Source organism: Myotis myotis, unplaced genomic scaffold, assembly GCF_014108235.1.
Source record: "Myotis myotis isolate mMyoMyo1 unplaced genomic scaffold, mMyoMyo1.p scaffold_m19_p_18, whole genome shotgun sequence".
Taxonomy (NCBI): Eukaryota; Metazoa; Chordata; class Mammalia; order Chiroptera; family Vespertilionidae; genus Myotis; species Myotis myotis.
The window spans coordinates 27,687,508-27,709,512 of record NW_023416322.1 but is presented as its reverse complement, the minus strand read 5'-3'; the positions used below and the strand labels follow the sequence as shown (position 1 = coordinate 27,709,512).

At 46.2% G+C, this 22,005-nt stretch overlaps 1 protein-coding gene across 5 annotated transcripts; it reads left to right on the top strand.

The window, feature by feature from the left end:
* Positions 1–944: 944 nt before the first annotated feature.
* On the top strand, positions 945–21,958 carry SLC25A44 (solute carrier family 25 member 44). Of its 5 annotated transcripts, none has more exons than XR_004973330.1 (5): positions 945–1,101; positions 7,883–8,520; positions 15,791–15,918; positions 18,917–20,452; positions 21,722–21,958. XR_004973330.1 is itself a non-coding variant. In XM_036343757.1 (5 exons), the coding sequence occupies exons 2-4, from the start codon at positions 7,896–7,898 to the stop codon at positions 18,749–18,751; spliced, it is 810 nt and encodes a 269-aa protein (XP_036199650.1). In that variant the 5' UTR covers positions 945–1,101; positions 7,883–7,895; the 3' UTR covers positions 18,752–18,793; positions 18,917–19,054. The 5 variants fall into 5 exon arrangements, 2 of the variants coding, with proteins under 2 accessions (XP_036199650.1, XP_036199648.1); XM_036343757.1 differs by lacking the exon at positions 21,722–21,958 and adding an exon at positions 18,695–18,793 and having other exon boundaries at positions 18,917–19,054; XR_004973331.1 differs by lacking the exon at positions 21,722–21,958 and having other exon boundaries at positions 15,796–15,918; positions 18,917–19,053.
* Positions 21,959–22,005: the final 47 nt, after the last annotated feature.

Genomic DNA, 22,005 nt, shown 5'->3' with positions numbered 1-22,005 from the left:
TGCCCTGACCAGTTTGGCTCAGTGGATAGAGCGTCAGCCTGCGGACTGGAGGGTCCCAGGTTCGATTCTGGTCAGGGGCGTGTGCCTTGATTGCGGGCACATCCCCAGTAGGTGTGCAGGAGGCAGCTGATTGATATTTCTTTCTCATTGATGTTTCTAGCTCTCTATCCCTCTCTCTTCCTCTCTGTAAAAAATCAATAAAAAAATATGTATTTTTTAAAAAAGGATCTCATGGTTTTGACTCATATTTCCCTAATAATTAATGATATTGAGAACCTTTTCATGTGCTTGTTGGCTATTTGTATATCTTTGGAGAAATATCTATTCAAGTCCTTTGCCCATTTTTTAATTGGGTTGTTGTCATTTTGTTGTTGAATTATAGAAATGTCTATTTTGAAATGAATTGACTCTCCACTCCAGGCCTCCCAGCCCCTCATTTAAAGAGCTCTTCCTCTTGTTTTAAATCCATGCGTAGGCAAATCGTTTCAGAGTTGAAGCGACCCTTAATGTCATTTAATCCACCTCTAGGATGTCCCTTATTCCTGCATTTTTTGAGTCCCCAAGCTTCAAAATTGGTTGTCTACCTTTCGTCCTTCCTGCTGCACACTGGCCTCTACTGTTCTGACTCCAAGGATGAGAAAAGCTACACAAAAATTACAGATGAGATTTTAATTTAAGGATTCTAATAGATCCCAAACGCAGGTGACACATTTAGACCGGGATCTTCCAGAAGCAGCGGGTGCCTCGATTTGCACGAATGAGAAAGGACACGCACGCGCCGTAGAGCTGAGGGCATAGCGAAGCTAATAAAAGTGTGGCTTCTGCCCGAATTCAAGATGGCCGCCGGGACAGCCCGCCCTCGCCCCGGACTCCAGACACCATTGGTGGAGCTGCCTACCACTCATCCCCGCTCCCCGGGGGGCGGGATGACAGCGTCCCAATTTCCGGTTCCGGTTAGTACCAGGAGCCGGGTCGAGATGGAGGAAGATGTACACCGAGGCTGGCAGTCGCCGGGTACCGCGGATAGATTGGGAACTGCGGCCTAGCGGTCTGGGCGTGGAGTTCGCCTCAGGCGCGGCGGGACCTCCCTGGTCTGAGAAGGTAAGGAACCGCCGGCTTGGAGCGCCTAAGGGCCTGGACCTGTCAAGGAGGCAACGGGTGTCTGTGGTGCCCGGCTGCAGTTCCGTGGGAGCCCGCATGCTGTTTTGGGCATGAAGGACGACTCCAAAGGGGCATCTTTTCCTGTCGGAAGAGGATGAGGTTCGCCGACAGCCACAGAAGCATGGCGAGGAGCCTGTCCGAGGACCCAGAGGTGGCTGTGCGGAGGCCAAGTGTAGAAAGGGGGTGTCACATAGAGGAGGTGGCGAGAATTGTCACGTGGTGTCTGTGCTGAGGGATCACGTGGGTACCTCTTGAAGACCAAAAGCCTGGGTGGGTATCTCACCTAATCCTAGGAAGATAATCGGAAGGGAGGGGCCAGAGATATCACCAAGGACGTCCTCTAAGGAAATGCTTGCATTCGGTGTACATCTTCCTCCATCGTTAATAAGACAAGTGGTCCAGCATGTAAACATATTCACGTTCATGTAGCTAGCTCCCACGATCCAGAGCGTTGAAGCAGATGCAGTAGGGGACAGAAGGAGGGAGCAAAGATCTTATTTCCAGTTGGGAAGTGGGGATCAAACCCCATGGGCGTCTTGTCAGGAGTTATAGAAGGTGATTTAATTTGATGGGGGTGGTTGGCTGAAAAGATCTGAATGAGTCTAGTAAACATTTTAAAAAAAATACATTTTTATTGATTTGAGAGAGAGAGAGAGAAACATCAACGATGAGAGAGAATCATTGACCAGCTGCCTCCTGCACGCCCCCTACTGGGGATGGAGTCCACAATCCAGGCATGTACATACCCTGATTGGGAATCGAACCTCATAGGTTGATGCTCAACCACTGAGCCAGGCTGGGCCGGGCAGTAGTAGACATTGAGCCAAGTTCTGGTAACAAGTCTGGAGGGAGTAAGGGCTCCTAACCTAGTCATAAGGATCCTGGACTTTTGGAGTCTTGTAATCATTTTTATATTGCTGGTAATCCTTAATATTTAAAGTAATGTCTCTAAAATTCTGACATATTAATCATTCCAGATCTTGTTAAAATGTTGGTTATTCAACAGATCTAGGGTGCATTCTGAAATTCTGTATTTCTCACAAGCTCCCACTGAGGTCCATGCTGCCTGGTCTGTGTACCACTTTAAACAGCAATGATTTAGAGCAACATTGTTCAGTACAGCTTTCTGTAATGATAGAAATGATATTAGCTCATATGAGTTACATCACACTGTTATACAGTCATGTATCACATAACAACATTTCAGTCAATGCCAGACCACATATACAACAGTAATCCCATAATATATAATGGAGCTGAAAATTTTCTATTGCCTAGTGACGTTGTGGTCATCGCAATGTAATGTTTTAGCACAACACATTTGTGGTGATGCTAGCGTAAACAAAACAGCACTGCCAGTTGTATAAAAGTAAAGCACAGACGCCCTAGCTGGTTTGGCTCCGTGGATAGAGCATGGGCCTATGGACTGAGGGGTCCCAGGTTTTATTCCAATCAAGGGCACATGCCTGGGTTTCAGGCTCGATCCCCAGTAGGGGGCATGCAGGAGGCAGCCGATCAATGATTCTCTCTAATCACTGATGTTTCTATCTATCTCTCCCTCTCCCTTCCTCTCTGAAATCAATAAAAATATTTTTTAAAAAGTAAAGCACATACAATTATGTCCATAATATTCGATAATGAACAGTTGTGTTATTGGTTTAGGTATTTGTACGCTATACTTTTTTTGTTTTATTAATCTTCATCCTTGGATATTTTTTTCATTAATTTTTTAGAGTCAGTGGAAGGGATGGGGGAGGAGAGAGAGAGAAACATCAATGTGAGAAAGACAGATGGATCGGTTGCCTCCTGCATGTGCCCCAACCGGGCTGGGAATCAAACCCTCGACCTTTCCGTGCATGTATGTATGCTCTAACCATTGAGCCTACTGGCAGGGCTTGCTATACTATACTTTTAATCATTATTTTAGAGTGTACTCTTTCTACTTAAAAAAAACAACAACAACTTTGCACCCTGGCTGGGTGGCTCAGTTGATTGGAGTGTCTTCCTGTACACCAAGAGGTTGTGGGTTTGATTCCTGGTCAGGGCATGTACAAGAGGCAACAGGTCCATGTTTCTCTCTTTCTTTGTAAAAATCAGTAAAAAATCATATCCTTGTGAGGATTAATAAAAAAAAGTTTGCTATGATCAGTATGCTGTGTTATACTGACAGCAGCCCCACCTGTTTCATGTTTGCCAAATCTCTTGATTGCATTATTTTTGCTTGCGCTTGATTTAGTGTTTTATAAATTTAGTGCAGCCTAAGTGTACAGTGTTTGTAAAGTCTACAATAGTGTACAGTGATGTCCTAGGCCTTCACATTCACTCACTCCTCACTCACTCACCCAGAGCAACTTCAGTCCTGCAAACTCCATAGTAAGTGCCCTATACAGGTGTACCATTTTTTATTTTTTATACTGTATTTAGACTGTACCTTTTCTATGTTTAGATTCACAAATATTTATCGTTGTGTTACAGTTGCCCACAGTATTCAGTACAATATGGTAAATGTTTGTAGTCTAGGAGCAACAGACTGTACCACACAGCTACCAGTAGTCGGCTACACAATCTAGTTTTGTGTAAATTAACTCTATGATGGAAGAGGAGCTCAAACGTGGCCCTCCTGACTCCTAGTGTTCTTTCCACAGCATGGCCTTGCCTTCCAGGTGACATTGCCTTGTCCTGAACCGTAATCTCATCTCAGAACCTAGTGAACAGTCAAGTGTGATTTTTCTACAAAGGAAAGTGGAAGTGGAGAGGATGTGTACTGAATCCACCAGTTTGTTCCTTTCCACTGCTGGGCTTGGTAGTGAGGGTTCTGCCTCTGGCATCTCATTTGATGACTTCATAGGAAACACTTCAGCCTTCGTATCCAAGCAGTGTTAAAAGATGGGGGAAATTCAGAATTGGAGCCATGTACACAAAATAAGGGTCTGGGAAGAGCCATAATGATGTTGGGCTGATTGAGTTGGGAAGGCTAAAGGAAGTTTGCATACTGGTATCTGCAAGGAGGATTTTCCAGAGGGTAAAACAAGAGGTACTGGTTTTGTTATTTGAGCAGGAAATTTGGCATTTATATAATACTAAAGGCCTGGTGCACAAATTCGTGCATGGGTGGAGCAGCCTGGGCTGGCTGGGGGAGGGGCTGCCGGAGGTTGGCTGGCCTGCCCCACCCCTGATCAGGGTGGGGGGGCCGATCTGGGGTGGGCCAGCCAGGGGGAGGGGCCACAGGCGGTTGGTTGGTCAGCTGGCCCTGCCTCCTGGTTGAACTCCCAGTAGGGGACAGTTTGCATATTAGCCTTTTATTATATAGGAAAAGAGCAGGTTGAGATCCCACCTTTTAGGAGCAGTCCTACTTTTTGAAGGGAACAGGGGTAGATGTAATGAGTCTCTCCTTCTTCAACTGTAGAGGCTTCTCTCTCTGAGGCATGACTCTTAGTAGTTTCTTCTGTCACCATGGCAATAATAAATTAGAATTACCTGCTTCAGCCTTGGAGAGTCCCTTTTCCTTCTGAGAATTTAAAATAGACTGGCCTGTGCACGCACGTGCATCTCACACACACACACACACACACACACACACACGCGCTAAATAAATACACAAAATAAAAAGAAATAAAATAGACTGGCACATGTCAGATGGAGGAAAGCAGGCACTGGGTCCTGCCTTAGGATTTCTCATCAGGAGATGTTGGTACTTTGTGATTCAGCTGAAAAATTGAGATGGTGCCCACAAAACCAGGTCCTGGAACAGAATCCTTTGTTGCTCTGCTTCTCTGCCCTGCTGAGCATACAGTTTGCATGATCCCTGTAGGAGTCCCTCCTGCTTGAGCCCTGCTGCATTTGTCCTGTGACAGCAATGTGACTGCTCAGTCACTCCGCTCAGTCATTCCACAAGCTCACCGAGAAAGCAGAGGCAGCTCTTGGTCTCTCTAGCACAAAGCTAAGAAATCCATAGGCAGCTGCAGGGCCAGGAGCTTGTGCTTAACCCTTGGGTGCCTGGCAGTCCTGAGGGCATTCATCCTGCTCCCACAGTGGGAATGACTTGGCTTTAGACCGAACAGAGTGATTTGTGGCTGAGCTCTTCAGCTCCCAGGGGAGAAAAAGGCATGGTGCGGTAGAGAACAAATCTTGGCTCATATCCTGCTTTTACCACTGACCAGCTACGTGACCTTGGGTCTGTTCCTTTTAATATAGCTGACCCTCTATTTCCTTAGCAGAAGTAGCCAGCTGTGCACAGATTAGGTTGTAAGGTTGCATGGGGTAATAGGTATTCAGTAAATCCTAGTGTCTCTCTTCAACTCTCAATGGTAATGGAAACATGACCTTGGGACCCTGGATGACAAATACCCGGGGGCAGGGGAAACAGTGACCACCTTCTCTCGAAGGGCCTCAAAAGAAAAGATTGCCCTGCTGGACTTGGTGGGGAGGAGGGGCCACTTTTGCCCACAGCAAATGGCACATCAGTGTCTCAGGGGTTCTCCTAGAACCCCACCTCTAACTTATTTTCCAGTCTAGAGCAGAGGTCCTCGAACTTTTTAAACAGGGGGCCAGTTCACTGTCCCTCAGACATTCCACACATGCGCACTGCGGGCCCGGGACAAGTCGGCTGCTAAGCAGGACAGGCAGCGGCGGCAAAAACACCCGGCGGGCCGGATAAATGTTTTCGGCGGGCCGCAGTTTGAGGACCCCTGGTCTAGAGTCTCCATTCTGGCCAATCTAGTTGTTCCAAGCTATTGTTCTTTCCCTTTCACTGTCTACACGTATTCCTCCTTCATTCAAACTGCTTTGTCCTCCCCAGGAAGCCTGTGTTGGTTACGTGTACCTCACCTAGGCCTCACCTTGAAGGGAGGTTGTCCCTCAGTTCCCAGGCACTCAGCGTGCACTGCAGGAATCCTGTACTTTCATGAAAGTGACACAGTCCAGCTCAGGGAATACTGAAAAGCTAACCTTGCTTCCCCACTGACTTCCATGGAAAACCAAGAAACGACTTAGGCCAGTTAGGGCCTTGACCTGGGGAAAGAGGTTGAAGATGGACTCTGGTTAACCACTTGACATGAGTTTTGCCAAGGCATTAGCATCAGGACTACTTGTGTAGAACTTTTCAACCCTCTGGACATGCCCATGTCCTACACAGGAGCACATTACATTGTTACTAAGAATGTGTCCACTCTATGACGCCCTTTCATGTGACAGTTCATTTGACAGTTCTTCAGTTGGAAGGTCCTGATTTTATGTAATTACTACATTAGTAGGCTTTTTAGTTTTGTTTGAAATTTTAAGCAATGGATACACTTAACATGAGGGTCTTGTGTACATTGATTTGCCCTGTATTCCTTTTTAAAAATATATATATATTTCTTTATTGATTTCAGAGAGGAAGGGAGAGGGAGAGAGAGATAGAAACATCAATGATGAGAGAGAATCATTGATTGGCTGTCTCCTGCATGCCCCCCACTGGGGACCAAGCCCGCAACCCGGGCATGTGCGCTTGGCCGGAATCGAACCTGGGACCCTTCAGTCCGCAGACCGATGCTCTATCCACTGAGCAAACCAGCAAGCCTGCCCTGTATTCCTTTTTAAAAATTTTTTATTGATTGATTTTGAGAGAGAGCGAGAGAGAGAGAGAGACATTGCTTTAATTGCTTTGATGCATTGGTTGATTCTGTGTGCCCGGGAATAGAATGGATGACACTCTAACCAACTGAGCTACTTGGCCAGGGCTGTATCTGACATCATTCCCCAGAGAGATACTGTGTCTTTTTTTTTTTTAACACACTGTGAGTTTCTTGAAGGCAGAGTCTTCTGTTACTTGAATCTCCCTTCATTGTACCTGGGACTGAGGCAATGATTTATATGCTTAGGGATGAAAGGGGCCAAACATGTTCTTTACCCTGTAGTTCTCAAGGCTCTTCAGGTGGTTCTTTTCTTTCTCTAGAGCGAGTTATCTAATAACCAGAGAGGACTCTGATCTTTGCCTGTTCCTAATGTTCTGCTCTCATTGGAGAGTGGGGAGGTGTGTGTGAGGGGGTGCCCTGTGGTATGAAAGCCCCACTTAGCTTCTCCCCCACACTTTCTTCTAATGCAGACTGGAGAAAATATAAGTGTAGTGAGGGTGGGCCAGGGGAGCTCAGAGGGGCCAGCACAGAAACCATAAATGAAGTCAGGTGAGTCAGCTGGGAAAGGGTGATGAAAGAGGCACTGTGCTGGGGATGCGAGGTCAAAGGCAGTGCCTCTTCAGTGGACCTAGTGCTCAAAAATGGAGCACTTCCCCCTGCCTTTAGGAACCTCCTAAATGTCACATACTGGCATCCTATTAGCCCGCTGAAAGGCCTTACATCCTGTCAGGTGGTTGGTTTGTCCATAGCACCCTGAGCTCTGCTTGGGTGAGCCAGAGAAGGAGGAGGAGAATGGGCCATGACACCAGGGCCCAGGCAGAGGCAGAGAAACCAGAATAGATGATAAACTGGGGGTAGGGAGCTGACATGGGAGTGAAACCAGGGAAGTTACTGAGCTAAGGAAAGGTTTCTGGACTTGGGAACGATTGATAAAGGAGAGAGAAGGGGGCAGTCTCCTAATCTGTGAAGGAACATCCAGAGCCAGACTGAGTTAAGTACCTCGGAAGATGAAGCCTGAGAATGGGGTTTCAGAGTCTAGCCAGGAGGGGAATGTGTGAAGTTCTGAGGTCCTTCCTCACATCCCTCCACCCTGCTAAAATCCCCAGGACTTCGGGCACAATGGAAGACAAACGCAACATCCAGATCATTGAGTGGGAACACCTGGACAAGAAGAAGTTCTACGTGTTTGGTGTGGCAATGACAATGATGATCCGGGTCAGCGTCTACCCATTCACCCTCATCCGTACTCGGTTGCAGGTTCAGAAAGGCAAGAGCCTCTACCATGGGACCTTTGATGCTTTCATTAAGATCCTGCGAGCAGATGGTGTGACTGGCCTCTACCGGGGGTTCCTGGTCAACACCTTCACCCTCATCTCGGGCCAGTGCTATGTCACCACTTATGAGCTCACCCGGAAGTTTGTATCTGATTACAGCCAGAGCAACACAGTCAAATCACTTGTGGCTGGTGGCTCGGCCTCTCTCGTGGCCCAGAGCATCACAGTGCCCATTGATGTGGTCTCTCAGCACCTGATGATGCAGCGTAAGGGTGAGAAAGTGGGCCGCTTCCAAGTGCGAGGGAACCCAGAGGGACAAGGAGTAATTGCCTTTGGCCAAACCAAGGACATCATCAGGCAGATCCTGCGGGTCGATGGGCTTCGAGGCTTCTACCGAGGCTATGTGGCTTCACTGCTTACCTACATCCCCAACAGTGCTGTCTGGTGGCCCTTCTATCACTTCTACGCAGGTAAGCAGGGACCCAGGAGAGTGGGGTGTGGGTTTACTAATGTGGCTAAGATACCCTTGTTCTGTACATGTGACAGAGGGAGATTTAATGGGAGAATGGGCCATTCATTCAGCAAACATTTGATTCAAGAGGATTCAAAGATGAATAATACATAGTTCTTTCCTTCAGGGAGCTTATATTAAAGTGGGGGGAATCAGACAAGTAGAGTAGATTATTGTAGACCATTGTGCCATGCCAGCACGGCCAAGGGTGAACCTGATGAGGGACAGTGAAGGATTAAAGAAGACAGACAAAGAGAATACAGTTGGGGCTGGGTGGATCTTCCATTCCTGGATGAGGACACAGAAAGGTCCAGCCTCCAAGCCCAGGCTTTATTTATTTTTTAATTATTTTTAAAAAATACATATTTTATTGATTTTTTTACAGAGAGGAAGGGAGAGGGATAGAGAGTTAGAAACATCGATGAGAAACATCAGTCAGCTGCCTCCTGCACACCCCCTACTGGGGATGTGCCCGCAACTAAGGTACATGCCCTTGACTAGAATCGAACCTGGGACCCTTTAGTCCACAGGCTGAAGCTCTATCCACTGAGCCAAACCAGTTAGGGCCCAGGTTTTATTTTATAGTCAAAGCAAAACAAGGAAGTAGTCAACATGGTTGCAGTGTTGTGAGTTTCACCTTGTTTTGGCAGCACTTGCTGCACCTCCCACAGCCCATTAGCTGCCTAGGAAGGAACTAGGGAGAGGCTAGAAGGTTAAGTTGAATTATGCTAAGAGGGCTCTGCCCTCCAAGCTAGGACTTTTTTGTGGCCCTGCCACAGGTCAGTCAGAGGCTTGACCCTATAGCCGCTCCCTACAGATCATAGAATGTATTCTTTGTGCATTGCAATCAACTAGGGTTAGTGGAATATTGGCAGATAATTGGAAGATAGAAAAGGACAAAATTAAGGGGTATTTGGGATTTGAAGATAAAATTGATGAATAATAGTGAGGTTTTGAGTTGGATGCCTTTCCTCAGCATTGTTAAATTCAAGATGTGATATAACCATGAACCTCTGCACTCCTGTATTTTTTGTTTATAACACGTTTTACTTCTTTTTAAGTATTTCCCAGAAATGGGATTACTGTGTTAAAAGATAAGATTTTTGAGAGCCTCAATAAACATTGCCAAACTTCCTTATGAAAGGGCAGAATACATTGCCAAGAGTGTGCCTGCTGCCCTTGACATGGCAGCTTTGGGTAACTAGCAAATTCCAGTTAGGGCAGTCTGTGCTTACAACCTCCCTAACCCTGCTGGCCTCTAACCCTTGGCAGTGGGCATTCTGTCTTATCCCATCTGGAACTTTTCTAACCAGATTTTATAAGGACTTCCTAACCTAGAATCATTTTGTTTCTATGGCACTGTACTTTTATAGTTCTCCTGTTTTTCTGATTGTACCTCTTCCTCCTCCTCCTCCTCCTCCTCCTCCTCCCCCTCCCCTTTTTTCCTCCTTCCTTTTCCCCCTCTATCACTTTCTCCTTCTTAACTAGCTCACTTTCTTTTTTTCCTCTCTGTTTCTTTCTTCTTCGTTTAACACAAGAGTATCTGGTAAGCCCTGACCAGTTTGGCTCAGTGGATAGAGCGTCGGCCTGCAGATTGAAGGGTCCCAGGTTTGATTCCGGTCAAGGGCATGTACCTTGGTTGCGGGCATATCCCCAGTTAGGGGTGTGCAGAAGGCAGCTGATCGATGTTTCTCTCTCATCAATGTTTCTAACTCTCTATCCCTCTCCCTACCTCTCTGTAAAAAAATCAATAAAATATATATATTTTTTAAAAAAGAGTATCTGGTAAAATTCACATACCTGGACTCTTCTTCTGATCTTTTGTATCAGATTCTGTGGGAATGGAGCCTGGCAATCTCTTTGTCTTTTTTTAAAATATATTTTTATTGATTTCAGAGAGAAAGGGAGAGGGAGAGATAGAAACATCCATGATGAGACTCATTGATCAGCTGCCTCCTGCATGCCCCCCACTGGGGATCAAGCCTGCAACCCAGGCATGTGCCCTTGACCGGGGAACTGAACCTGGGACCCTTCAGTCTGCAGGCTGATGCTCTATTCACTGAGCAAAACCAGCTAGGGCGAGCCTGGCAATCTTAATGTTAAAAAAAACTTCCTAGGAAATGTGAGCATGTTCTCTGGAGTCTGTCATCTCCCTTCTCTCTTCATTTGATTTCATTTACAAATGAGTTGTACTTTTCTAATATGTCCCAAAATCTCTATTTCCATTTCCAGACTAACCTCTCCAGAGCTCTGCTCCAGACAAATATTCTGACTGACCTCTCAACTTGGATGCATGTATTTACATCTGAAATTTTACCCTATGAACTATTCTTTTTTCATATATACATATTCTAGTGGCCTGGTGCATGAATTCATGCACATTGAAAGGAAATTAATTAGAAGAAATATTTTAATACTAGAGGCCCAGTACACGAAATTTGTGCACGGGGGGGGGGGGTGGTCTCTCAGCCCAGCCTGCACCCTCTCCAATCTGGGACCCCTCCGGGCTCTATGAACTATTCTTCTTCCCAATTTGGTTTTCCCTTCTGACTTCTTTCTATGTGTCAGTGGTCATGTTATTTTCCAAATTGCTGAGACTGAAGCCTTGGGGATTGAGCTTGGCCACACCCTTTTCCTTGGCTCCACATCTAGTCCTTGTGACCCCAAAATGTCTTTCCAAACTTTCTCTCCATTCCTGCTGCCTTTCCTGGAAACCATGCCACTGTTACCACCTTCCTGGACAGCAGCATCAGCCTGTTCTCTAGAAGCCTCTTCCTTCCTATCACTCACTCCCTAATGGATTAACTTTTTAAACTCTGTGTTGTTCAGTAGATCCACTGCTTGCTGAGTAAAATCCAAACACTTCAGCCTGGCTTTAGCCTCCCTCTATAGTGAAACCACGTGCTGCTCCCCTGTGTATAGTTTGTGCTGCAACCAGCCAGCTACGTACAGTTCCTCAACCATGTGTCATCTCTCCTACCTTTGCTTTGTTCATATCACACCTCTGCTTCAATGCCTTCCAGGGACACTTACCGGTGTGAAATCATGACTTATGTGCTCCTTATTGCCTCCTATCCCATCCTCTCCATGTAGCCCTTAACCCAGAAGTGACCTTTCCCTCCTTTCAACCTCCATTATATTGCTTGAATCTTTCTTAAGGTTGTTATTACATTTTCCTTGATGTTATTTGTGTGTGCCTTATCTCTTCTACAATGTGGATTCTTTAATTTTTTTTTTAAAATATATTTTGTTGATTTTTTACAGAGAGGAAGGGAGAGGGATAGAGAGTTAGAAACATCGATGAGAGAGAAACATTGATCAGCTGCCTCCTGCACACCCCCTACTGGGGATGTGCCCGCAACCAAGGTACATGCCCTTGACCGGAATCGAACCTGGGACCTTTCAGTCCACAGGCCGACGCTCTATCCACTGAGCCAAACCGGTTACGGCGATTCTTTAATTTTTAATGCACATTTTCCAGCTATATTGATAAGTAATTCACTGGAAAGGTTCTTGGATGGGGGAGGAAACTAACATTTGTTGACTATCCACCATGTGCCAGGCTCTGTGACCACTGTGTCTCTTAGACTCTGGTGAATTGATGTTCTCAGTAAATATTTGTTGAATGAGTAGACTGGTTCTCATTATCCCATTTTGCTTAAAATCTACCAGTGCTGACTTGTGGGCATTTAGAATAAAATCTAATGCTTCCCGTGGTCAACACTGGTCTACATGATCTGTACATGATCTGGCTCCTATCTGCCTCCTCAGCCCCATCTTGTGCTACTCTCCCCTTCCTCACTCTGGTCCATCTTCACTGCCTTTCTCTCAGTTTCTAACACACCAAGCTCCGTTCTCACCTCAAAGCTCTTGCAAATAATGTTCTTTCTGCCTGGAATACCCTCTCCCTGTTCTTTGTATGGCTGGGTCTTTCTCATGCTTCAGGCCTTGGCTTCCCGTTTTCTTTTTCAGCACCTTGTTTCCTGCAGAGCACTTGTTATAATAGCACTTGTGATAATTTGCAGTTATTTTATCTCCAACCCCAGCTTCTTTTTTTTTTTTTTTAATATATTTTTATTGATTTTTTACAAAGAAGAAGGGAGAGGGATAGAGAGTTAGAAACGTCAATGAGAGAGAAACATCGATCAGCTGCCTCCTGCACACTCCCTACTGGGGATGTGCCCGCAACCAAGGTACATGCCCTTGACCGAAATAGAACCCGGGACCCTTGAGTCCTCAGGCTGACGCTCTATCCACTGAGCCAAACCGGTTAGGGCCCCAGCTTCTTAATTAGACTGTAAGGTCCATAAAGGCATTTCCCTGTCCATTTCTGTTTTATGTCTAGTGCTTATCTCAGTGCTTGGCATCTAGTAAGCATTAAACAAAAATGATTTATATTACATGTCCAAAGTTATTTAACCAGGAGAGACTTAAACCAAGTCAGATAATAGGTGCCCAGTAATCACTTGTTGAATGAATAACGGAGAAGGAAAGACATGGGGCTCTTTCCCCTACCCTCTTGCCTTTGTTTTTCCATCTCTCCCTAAGCCCCAGGAAAATGGCATGTATGCATGTCTAGAATTGGCATCTGGATCTCACTGCAGCTTACAGGCCTGAGGGCTAGTGCAGACAGGCCCAAGGAGGCTGGCAATGCCAGCCCAGATGCTACCTTTAATGGTTATGAAATGCTTTCTTGTCAAGAGAAACAGGACACCCATGAGGAGGAGTCACCAGTTCACTTTGTTTCTATTTGTATGCTGACCCTGGGGAAGAAAGTGATTAGAAATCAGGGGAGATGGTTCTGGTAGGGCTTAAGGAATTCTGCCATGCTGCTGGGTCCTAGAAGCTCTCACTTCTGCCCTGCCAACCCCTACCATCCTACTTATTCCCTAATATTTAGTTGCCTGGCTACAAAATACCCAAACTAGGAGCATGAGAAAAAAATGTAAAGGTATTATGGTGATTGAATTGTAGAGAGAAAACTGAGGGAATCTTTGAAGATGATAAATCTGTTTTACATCCAGTCTCAGAGTAAAAGCCAAAGTCCTTGCAGTGGCTTCAAGGTCCTAAATGACTTCCCTCCTGGACCTCATCCTGGTCTCTCCCTCATTCTGCTCCAGGCATACTGGCCTTGCTGCCCTTTGAAGATTTAAGGTGTCTCAGGACCGTTACATAGGATGTGACTTCTGCTTGGAAAGTTCTGTCAACAGAGCCTTATAGCTTGCACTCTTCTTTAGGACTTCGCTCAGACTTCACCTTCTGAAGAGGGCTTTCATGACCACCTTGTTTAAAATGGCAGCCCATTCACACCCTACCTTTGGCGTTCATTTCCTGTCTCCTTTCCTGCTTTATTTATTTATTTATTTTTTAAAGATATATTTTATTGATTTTTTACAGAGAGGAAGGGAGATAGTTAGAAACATTGATGAGAGAAACATCGATCAGCTGCCTCCTGCACACCCCCTACTGGGGATGTGCCGCAACCAAGGTACATGCCCTTGACCGGAATTGAACCTGGGACCCTTCAGTCTGCAGGCCGACGCTCTATCCACTGAGCCAAACCGGTTAGGGCCCTGCTTTATTTTTATCTAGCTAGCACATATCACCTTCTGACATAACTATATATTTTGCTTTTTATTTGTTTCTTCAGGCAGTTAGAATGTAAATGTCACAAGGGCAAGGATTTTGAGGCTCTCTTATACACTGTTATATCCTCAGAACCCACAGGGACTGGTTCATGGTAGCCATTCAATACATTTTTGTTGAATAAATTAATGAGCTCTTGTCTTTCACTTCTAGAGAGAGTAAAGCAAAAAATTCAATTGTAGGTGAACTCAGTGATACTGGGAATGGGTGACTCTGGGTATTATTCAGTCTTCTTTTGTTTTGTTTGTTAATCCTTACCTGAGGATATTTTTTCCATTGATTTTTTAGAGTGGGGGGGTGGGGGGGGGGAGAGAGAGAGAAAGAGAAAGAGACACATAGATGTGAGAAGACAGATCGATTGGTTACCTCCTGAATGCAACCAACTTGGGATGGGGATCTAACCTGCAACCAAGGTACGTGCCCTTGACCAGGAATCAAACCTCCAACCCTTAGGTGCACGGGCAACATTCTAATCACTGAGCACACCAGCCAGGGCTATTATTCAGTCTTCTTCATCAGCATTTTGAAAAATAAATTTTTGTTTCTTAATATAGGCTGTAGGATATGACTTTCTCTTTTAATTGTAATTTTGTTGTTTGTAAAAACACATGATTCAAAATTCAGAAGGTAGGGCCCTGGCCAGTGTGGCTCAGTTGGTTGGAGTGTTATCCTGTGTACCAGAAGGTCAAGGCTTTGATTCCAGGTCAGGGTACATGCTACAGTTGTGGGTTCGATCCCTGGGGGCGTGTGCGAGAGGCAACTGATTGATGTATCTCTCACATCGATGTTTCTTTCTCCCTCTCTCTTCCTCCATCTCTAAAATCATTTTTTTAAAAACTTCTTAAAAAATTCAAAAGGTAGGAAAGAAGGGTATACTGTGAAAAAGCCCCCATCCACCACAGTCATACAACTCCCTGCTTTAAAGACAATCAGTGTTACCAATTTTTTTTAATGTTTTTTTTAAAAAAATATTTTTTAAATTTATTTCAGAGAGGAAAGGAGAGGGAGAGAGAGAAACATCAGTGATAAGAGAGAATTACTGATTGGCTGCCTCCTGCATGACCCACACGGGATTGAGCCTGCAATCCTGACATGTGCCCTAACCAGGAGTCAAACTGTAACCTCCTGGTTCATAGGTCGATGCTCAATCACTAAGCCACGCTGGCTGGGCAGTGTTACCAGCTTTTAATGTATCCAACCAGTTATTCCGTGCATATAACAGAAAATATGTAGCGTGTGCTTTTCTAGCCTATGGGTTGGGCGAAGCAGAACACAAGCATAAGATTGTTATAACAGGAAGGAATTCTGTCCATCAGATGAAAGGAGTCAGCAAGCAAAGAGGTTTTGAAATTTCCCTCTCCAGAGATGTAACCAAGATGACTTCTGGATGGAGCCTCAGATTTATAATTTTTTGTTGGTTCAGAAGGAAGCAAAGAGAAATAAAGATGGGAGTTATGTGAATTGGGGGCTCTGAGGTGGCTAAGGATGGAAGGTTTGTCATCATTGGCCCAACTGGTAGAAAGTGTGAGGGCAGACAGGGTGGTACCTCATGTCTTAAGGAACTGTCTTTCCCTCCATTCCAGAGCAGCTCTCGTCTCTCTGTCCTAAGGAATGCCCTCACATTGTGTTTCAAGCCATCTCAGGGCCCCTGGCTGCAGCTACGGCTTCCATCCTCACCAATCCCATGGACGTCATCCGAACCCGAGTGCAGGTAAGGCCAGCCTCCACCCCAACCCTCCTCCCGCGTTACCCATTAGAAGTGTGATCTTTAGGCCTTCCAGCCTTCCCTGACCTCTTTGTGTCACGGCTGTGTAGGTCAGCCAGCATCTCTTGGTCATCCAAGCCCCTTTCTTGTGGTTATGACCTAGCATTTACAGAAACCAGCTGAGCGGTTTGAAGCACCTAGAATGTTTTTTTCATCCTGTCTGCTAGCTTGCATGCTTCTGTTCCTTTACTTGCCCATGCCTCTAGGAAATTCTTGCTGGTTTCTTCTTACAGCCTTTTATCCTATTAGCATAGCCTATAACCACCTTTTCCTTACCTGCATTTAGAAATATCAATTTCAGTTCATTTCCTAGGTCTGTTTGGTTTCTCTCTGTGAGCTCTCTACAGGCAGTGAAATTGTTCTTTTTTTTTCCCTTTTGTGCCCACCAGAGGATATGTTTTTATTGATTTTAGAGAGAGAGGAAGGGCGAGAGAGAAGAAGGGAGTGAAAAATGCTGATGTGAGAGAGAAACATTGATCAGTTGCCTCCCGTATATGCCCTGACCGGAGATTGAACCTGCAACCTGGATATGTGCCCTAACTGGGAATTGAACCCGCAACCTTTTTATGTGCGGAACGACACTCCAACCAGCTCAGCCACACCAGCCAGGGTGAGACTGACTGTTCTTGAATAGGTTTCACAGATTGTACTGTGTGGACTCAGCAAAAACACCGACAAAGCCCTTGGTAGTGCTGTGCTGAAGTTATAGTTCTTGTCTTCATTCAGCTCAAAAACAATTTCAGGGTACCTAGTTCAAGGAAATAAAATTTGAATGATGACATATAAAATATAAATGGCAGGTTTTGCTGTATAAAGCTTTAGGTCAAGAGAATGGAGGGCTTTACTGTCTGATTTGGATAGCTTCAGAGGAAGCTGAGGAGGGGAGAGAAGAAAAATAACAGTAACAGCTTGGGAGTGCAGTCAGCTTCCCTAACACCAGGATGTTGGGATGGAGGTGGCTGGTAAATCTAGGTTTACTTTTTTTTAATCATTTTTTTATTTTTCAATTACAGCTGACATACAATACTGTATTAGTTTCATGTGTACAACATAATGATTAGACATTTATATAAATTACAAAGTGATTATCCCGCTAAGTCTAGTACCCACCTGACACCATCCATAGTTTTTACCATATTCCCTGCTGTACTTTACATCCTGGCACTGTTTTTCTAACTGGCAATTTGTACATCTTAATCCCTTCCCCTTTTTCACCCAAACCCCCTCTCATCTGGCAACCATCAAAACGTTCCCGTAGCCCTAGCCAGTTTGGCTTAGTGGTTGGATTGTCAGCCCTCGGACTGAACAGTACTGGGTTCAATTCCAGCCAAGGGCACGTATCTCAGTTGCAGGCTCGATCCCTGGCCCTGGTCAGGGCAAGTGCAAGAGGCAACCAATCCATGTGTCTCTCTCACATCAATGTTTCTCTCTCTGTCTCTCCCCCTCCCTTCCACTCTGTCTAAAAATCAATGGGAAAAATATCCTTGGGTGAAGATTAAAAGAAAAAAATGTTCTCTGTATCTATGAGTCTGTTTCTGTTTTGTTCATTTAGTGTTTTAGATTTCACATAGAAGTGAAATCTTATGGTATTTGTCTTTCTCTCTCTGACTTGATTCATTTAGCATAATGCCCTCTCGGTCTATTCATGTTGTTGCAAATGGCAAGATTCCATTCTTTTTAAAAGTTGAGTAATAGTCCATTGTATATATGTACCACGTCTTCTTTATCCATTCGTCAATCGATGGACGCTTAGGTTGCTTCCATATCTTGGCTATTGTAAATAATGCTTCAGTTAACAGGGATGCATGTGTCTTTTCGAATTAGTGTTTTGGGTTTCTTCCAATAAATACCCAGAAGTAGAATTGCTGGGTCCTTCTTTGCCTTTGTGATGAACTCCTTTATCCTTGTCTGGGAAAATCTAGATATTTTTATCTCAAGAAAGAATGCCCTCCCCCCACCACACACATTTGAAAATGAGTACTAGTAAGCTGGCATCTGATTAGTTTGTAAATAATAAAGTACAGAGGTTCCATCTTCATTCTCTCCTGAGCCTTGTCCTGGGTGTTCTGCAAGGAGATCCAGGGAAAGGATAGGTCTCTACTCAGAGGTGCTTCCAGGCCAGAGGAGACAAAGTGCACATGAGGGCTAGAGGTATAGCTAAAAAGCCCTTGACGTGGCCGAGGATAAGTGTGAGGGTTAGGTGGTCAGATGAGAGGACTGAGAGGAAGACGGGAGTGTGGAGAAGAGTGTTAAAGGAGGCAGGACGAGTGGGTAGATGTTCTTAGCCACAGGTGGGACCACCTTGTGAAGGTCATACAGTACAGGAGGAGGTGTAACAAGGAGTGCACCTGTCCTGCCTTGACTGAGGGTCTGAGTGGGTGGTATCTAAAGATACAATTTGGTGGCCGGATTTATGGGGAGACGGAGGGGGCAGGACTGTTGAGAAAGAAAAGATTCCTGCCTTAGCCAGGCTTCCAGTGTGATAGGGAAGATAGGTGCCTGGGAAACAACAGAGTCAGGGGGGGACCCCAGCCATGGGGGTTCAGAGGGATTGAGATGATCAGAGTCAGAATCCCAGATGGGCAGAGCTGCAGAGGGCCTTAGAGGTGATTGAATCAGCCGCCCAGAGACCAGAGAAAAGCACCCAGTCCAAAGCTCATCGCCTGTAGTTTATCTAATGACAGTAATGACTAATGCTTATTGAACACTTACTGTCTGCCAGGTCCTGTTCTCAACTTTTACAAGTCTTTTGTTTACCGCTCAGAACCACGTGGCATAGGGCTATCACTGTTTTGTATTCACGGAAACTGAAGTGCAAAGAGTGAGTTAAATTACTGAGGTTATGCTGTTAGTAAATTGGGGAGCAGAATTCAAATTCAGTTTTCCCTAAGGCAGAGGAGCTGTGACTGCAGACCATGACCCTCCTCTGTGTTGACTTTTCCAGGTTGAGGGCAAGAACTCCATTATCCTGACCTTCAGACAGCTGATGGCAGAAGAGGGGCCTTGGGGCTTCATGAAGGGCCTCTCGGCCAGAATCATCTCAGCCACGCCCTCCACCATTGTCATTGTGGTCGGCTACGAGAGCCTCAAGAAACTGAGCCTCAGACCTGAGCTGGTGGACTCGAGACACTGGTAACAGTGTGGGAGAGAAGCCTGTTTCCCACACGACTCTGGGGAGGGGACAGAGCAGGGAGACAGCACCCGCTCTACGGCCCCCCCACATCCCTAGCCCTGCCCGGGGCCAGGTGCCCTGGAGGGACAGGGACTGAGACCTTGAACTGCTCTTGCCGAAGAGGCTCCACACCTGCAGCTCCTGCCCGTTATTTAGTTTTCCTGCCCAGCGGGCTCCCTCACTCAGCCCTGTACTCCATCCTGCCCTAAGGAGCCCACCCTCCCCACTAGTCCCACTCTGCCTCCCGCTAACCCTTCTGGTTTCCCTTTCCATCTGTGTCCCTGAGATCCTGAGAAGAGCTGTACATAGAGCTTGCTTACTGCCACTGGTTCTTCCACTTGGGCCGCCAGCCCAGATTCCAAGCAGTTTGCCATCAGCCTTTTCCTGCTTCGTCTCTTAGGCTTATTTTTATTTTGGGACTGATTTGCCCACCAGACTACTCTGCTTTTTCCTGCCACTGGGGGCAAGGTGCCAAGCACTTTTGCACAGGGAGTAGGCACAGCAAAAGCTTCAGAGTGCTCATCCTCTCTTCGGAGTTATTAGATTGGGAGAAATGTTAATATTTTATTTTGTGTGTTTATATTGTTTTAACATCTGTGAACCAGGTTACTGTCTTTGTCCTGCTAAAGCACCTATCCAATCCTGCAGTCAGAGCCCACCCTTCCTCCGAAAAATACAATGTAGCGTTTCCTTCAATATCAGTTCCCTATCCCTTCCATGTCCCTGCAGTCCCAGGACTTAAAGCTGCTGGCTTCCCCGGGCCCAGACGACTACAGTGGTAGGCACAAGTCTAAGTAGACCAGGCGGCCTGGGGCACACGGGACTTGGAGCACTACCCTGAAAAGTCAGATTGAGAGAGTAGCTGGCTTGGATAGGCCAAGGGGGGGTGTGCCCCAGCCCCTCTCCCAGCCCAGCTGAGCCAGGCCTAGGAGAGGGCAGTTGTCACACAGATATATCCCAATCACTTGGACTCACGGAAACGAATGTTGTCTCTGACACGTGGAACTGTCTGTGTTTTCTTCTCCCCAATGTGAAGTCATCCCGGTCATGGCACCCTCTCGTGCAGCGGTCGCCAACCAGTGGTCCTCGGATCACTGCTGGTCCGTGAGGTCTGTGAGGCCCGAAAGGCTGGCGACCGCTGCTCGAGGGGGATGCTTGGAAGAGAGCGGGCCAGGAAGTCACCCAACACCAGGACCACTACACACCAGCCTGACACTGCCGAGGTTACCTGTTGATGCTCCCGGGAGCTAAGTGAGGAGCGTTCCTTCCCTGCCTCGTCCTACCTTGTCTACCAAGCCCGTGTTGCAGGTGAGAGAGGTGCAGCAAAAAGGATGAGAAGAAGGCATATCAAACCCTGCACTTGTACTTAAGACATGTGGCCAGGATGATCCTTCAAACCTTCTTATTGGTCCCGCCCCCTGGGAAGGGCCATGGTGCCAGTTTGAAAGGTGCTAGCTACCTTTTGAAGCCTTGCTGTTTCTTACAGCTGCCCCACATTCTATCGCCCTGGCCAGATCAGAATCTGAAAGACACATTTTTCTACCTTCACCACTGACACTGCCCATCTTGGTCTTTTATCTTTGAGGGTTATTTTCCCTTATTTTGGTTTGCTTTTTCTTGCACTTTGTCAAGATTCCTTCCCACCCACAAACGGTCATCCAAAGGGTTAGGCCCACAGATCATTCTGAATCTTCCTGCCCCTCAGTCACCCCTTTACCTTAAGAACCACTAACATAACAGAAGCCAGCCTTCTTTCTCTGTCTTTGTTCCTTTGATTTTTAAAAATATATGTATTTTATTGATTTTTTACAGAGAGGAAGAGAGAGGGATAGAGAGTTAGAAACATCGATCAGCTGCCTCCCGCAACCCCCACCCCCCCACTGGGGATGTGCCCGCAACCAAGGTACATGCCCTTGACTGGAATCGAACCTGGGGCCTTTCAGTCCGCAGGCCGATGCTCTATCCACTGAGCCAAAGCGGTCAGGGCCATTGATTTTTTTTTTTTTTAAGAGTGGAAGGGTGGAGAAGGGAGAGAGAGAGAGAGACATTGATGAGACATCAGTTGGCTGCCTCCCACACCCACCCCAACAGGGGCAGAGATTGAACCTGCAACCCAGGTACCTGTCTTTGATGGGAATAAACTCCAGACCCTCTGGTGCACAGGCTGTCACTAACCACTGAGCACGCCAGCCAGGGCAGCCTTCTCTCTTTCAACTCACTCTAGTGACCCTTTTGGAGATTGTTTGTCAGCCCACACCTTCCCCTCCCTGAAGCTTGTCCCCACTGGGCAGCGTGGGTGAAGTATCACCGACAGGGGTCGTCCTGCCTCACGCCTTAGATGGTTCTCCTTCCCAGACTCCTTTCCTTCTGATTTATTTTATGGTACAGTATTTCATAGCCATTTGCCCATATTCTCATTCTCTCTCTCTCTCTCACACACACACACACGTTTCAAAGGATGATGAGTTTTTTTGTTTGTTTTAGTGAAAGGAACCCCTGCCCCTACTTCCCTATCTAATTGGGTTCGAATAAAACATGTCTTGGTGGGACTGGGACAGTGGGCTTCCGTTTTCCCAGGACCATGGAGCGGACCAGCTGGCAGTTCCCATGTGCCGGTCCAGAGCCCAAACTGGAAGAAATTCGGAGGCCAGGCAGACGGGAAAGCTGATGGGCGTATTGAGGGACCGGGAATGAAATAGGCGCGGTTAACATTTGATAAAGTGGACTCTTGTGAATACTAACTGCGAACACTCGTTCACTGTTGCACTGTACGAAGTCTTTGAAGTGTAATTAAAAGTTTGTATTGAGCCCTGAGCTTTTGGCTGGCGCCTGTTTTGCCGGCCTGTGGATTAAGTACTAAA

Bases quoted from the DNA above. Each gene is read 5' to 3' on its own strand.
- SLC25A44 (XM_036343755.1), top strand. From the start codon at position 7,896: ATGGAAGACAAACGCAACATCCAGATCATTGAGTGGGAACACCTGGAC. The intron at 8,521-15,790 runs GTAAGCAGGGAC...CCTCCATTCCAG, and splicing joins CTTCTATCACTTCTACGCAG to AGCAGCTCTCGTCTCTCTGT. The intron at 15,919-18,916 runs GTAAGGCCAGCC...TGACTTTTCCAG, and splicing joins TCATCCGAACCCGAGTGCAG to GTTGAGGGCAAGAACTCCAT.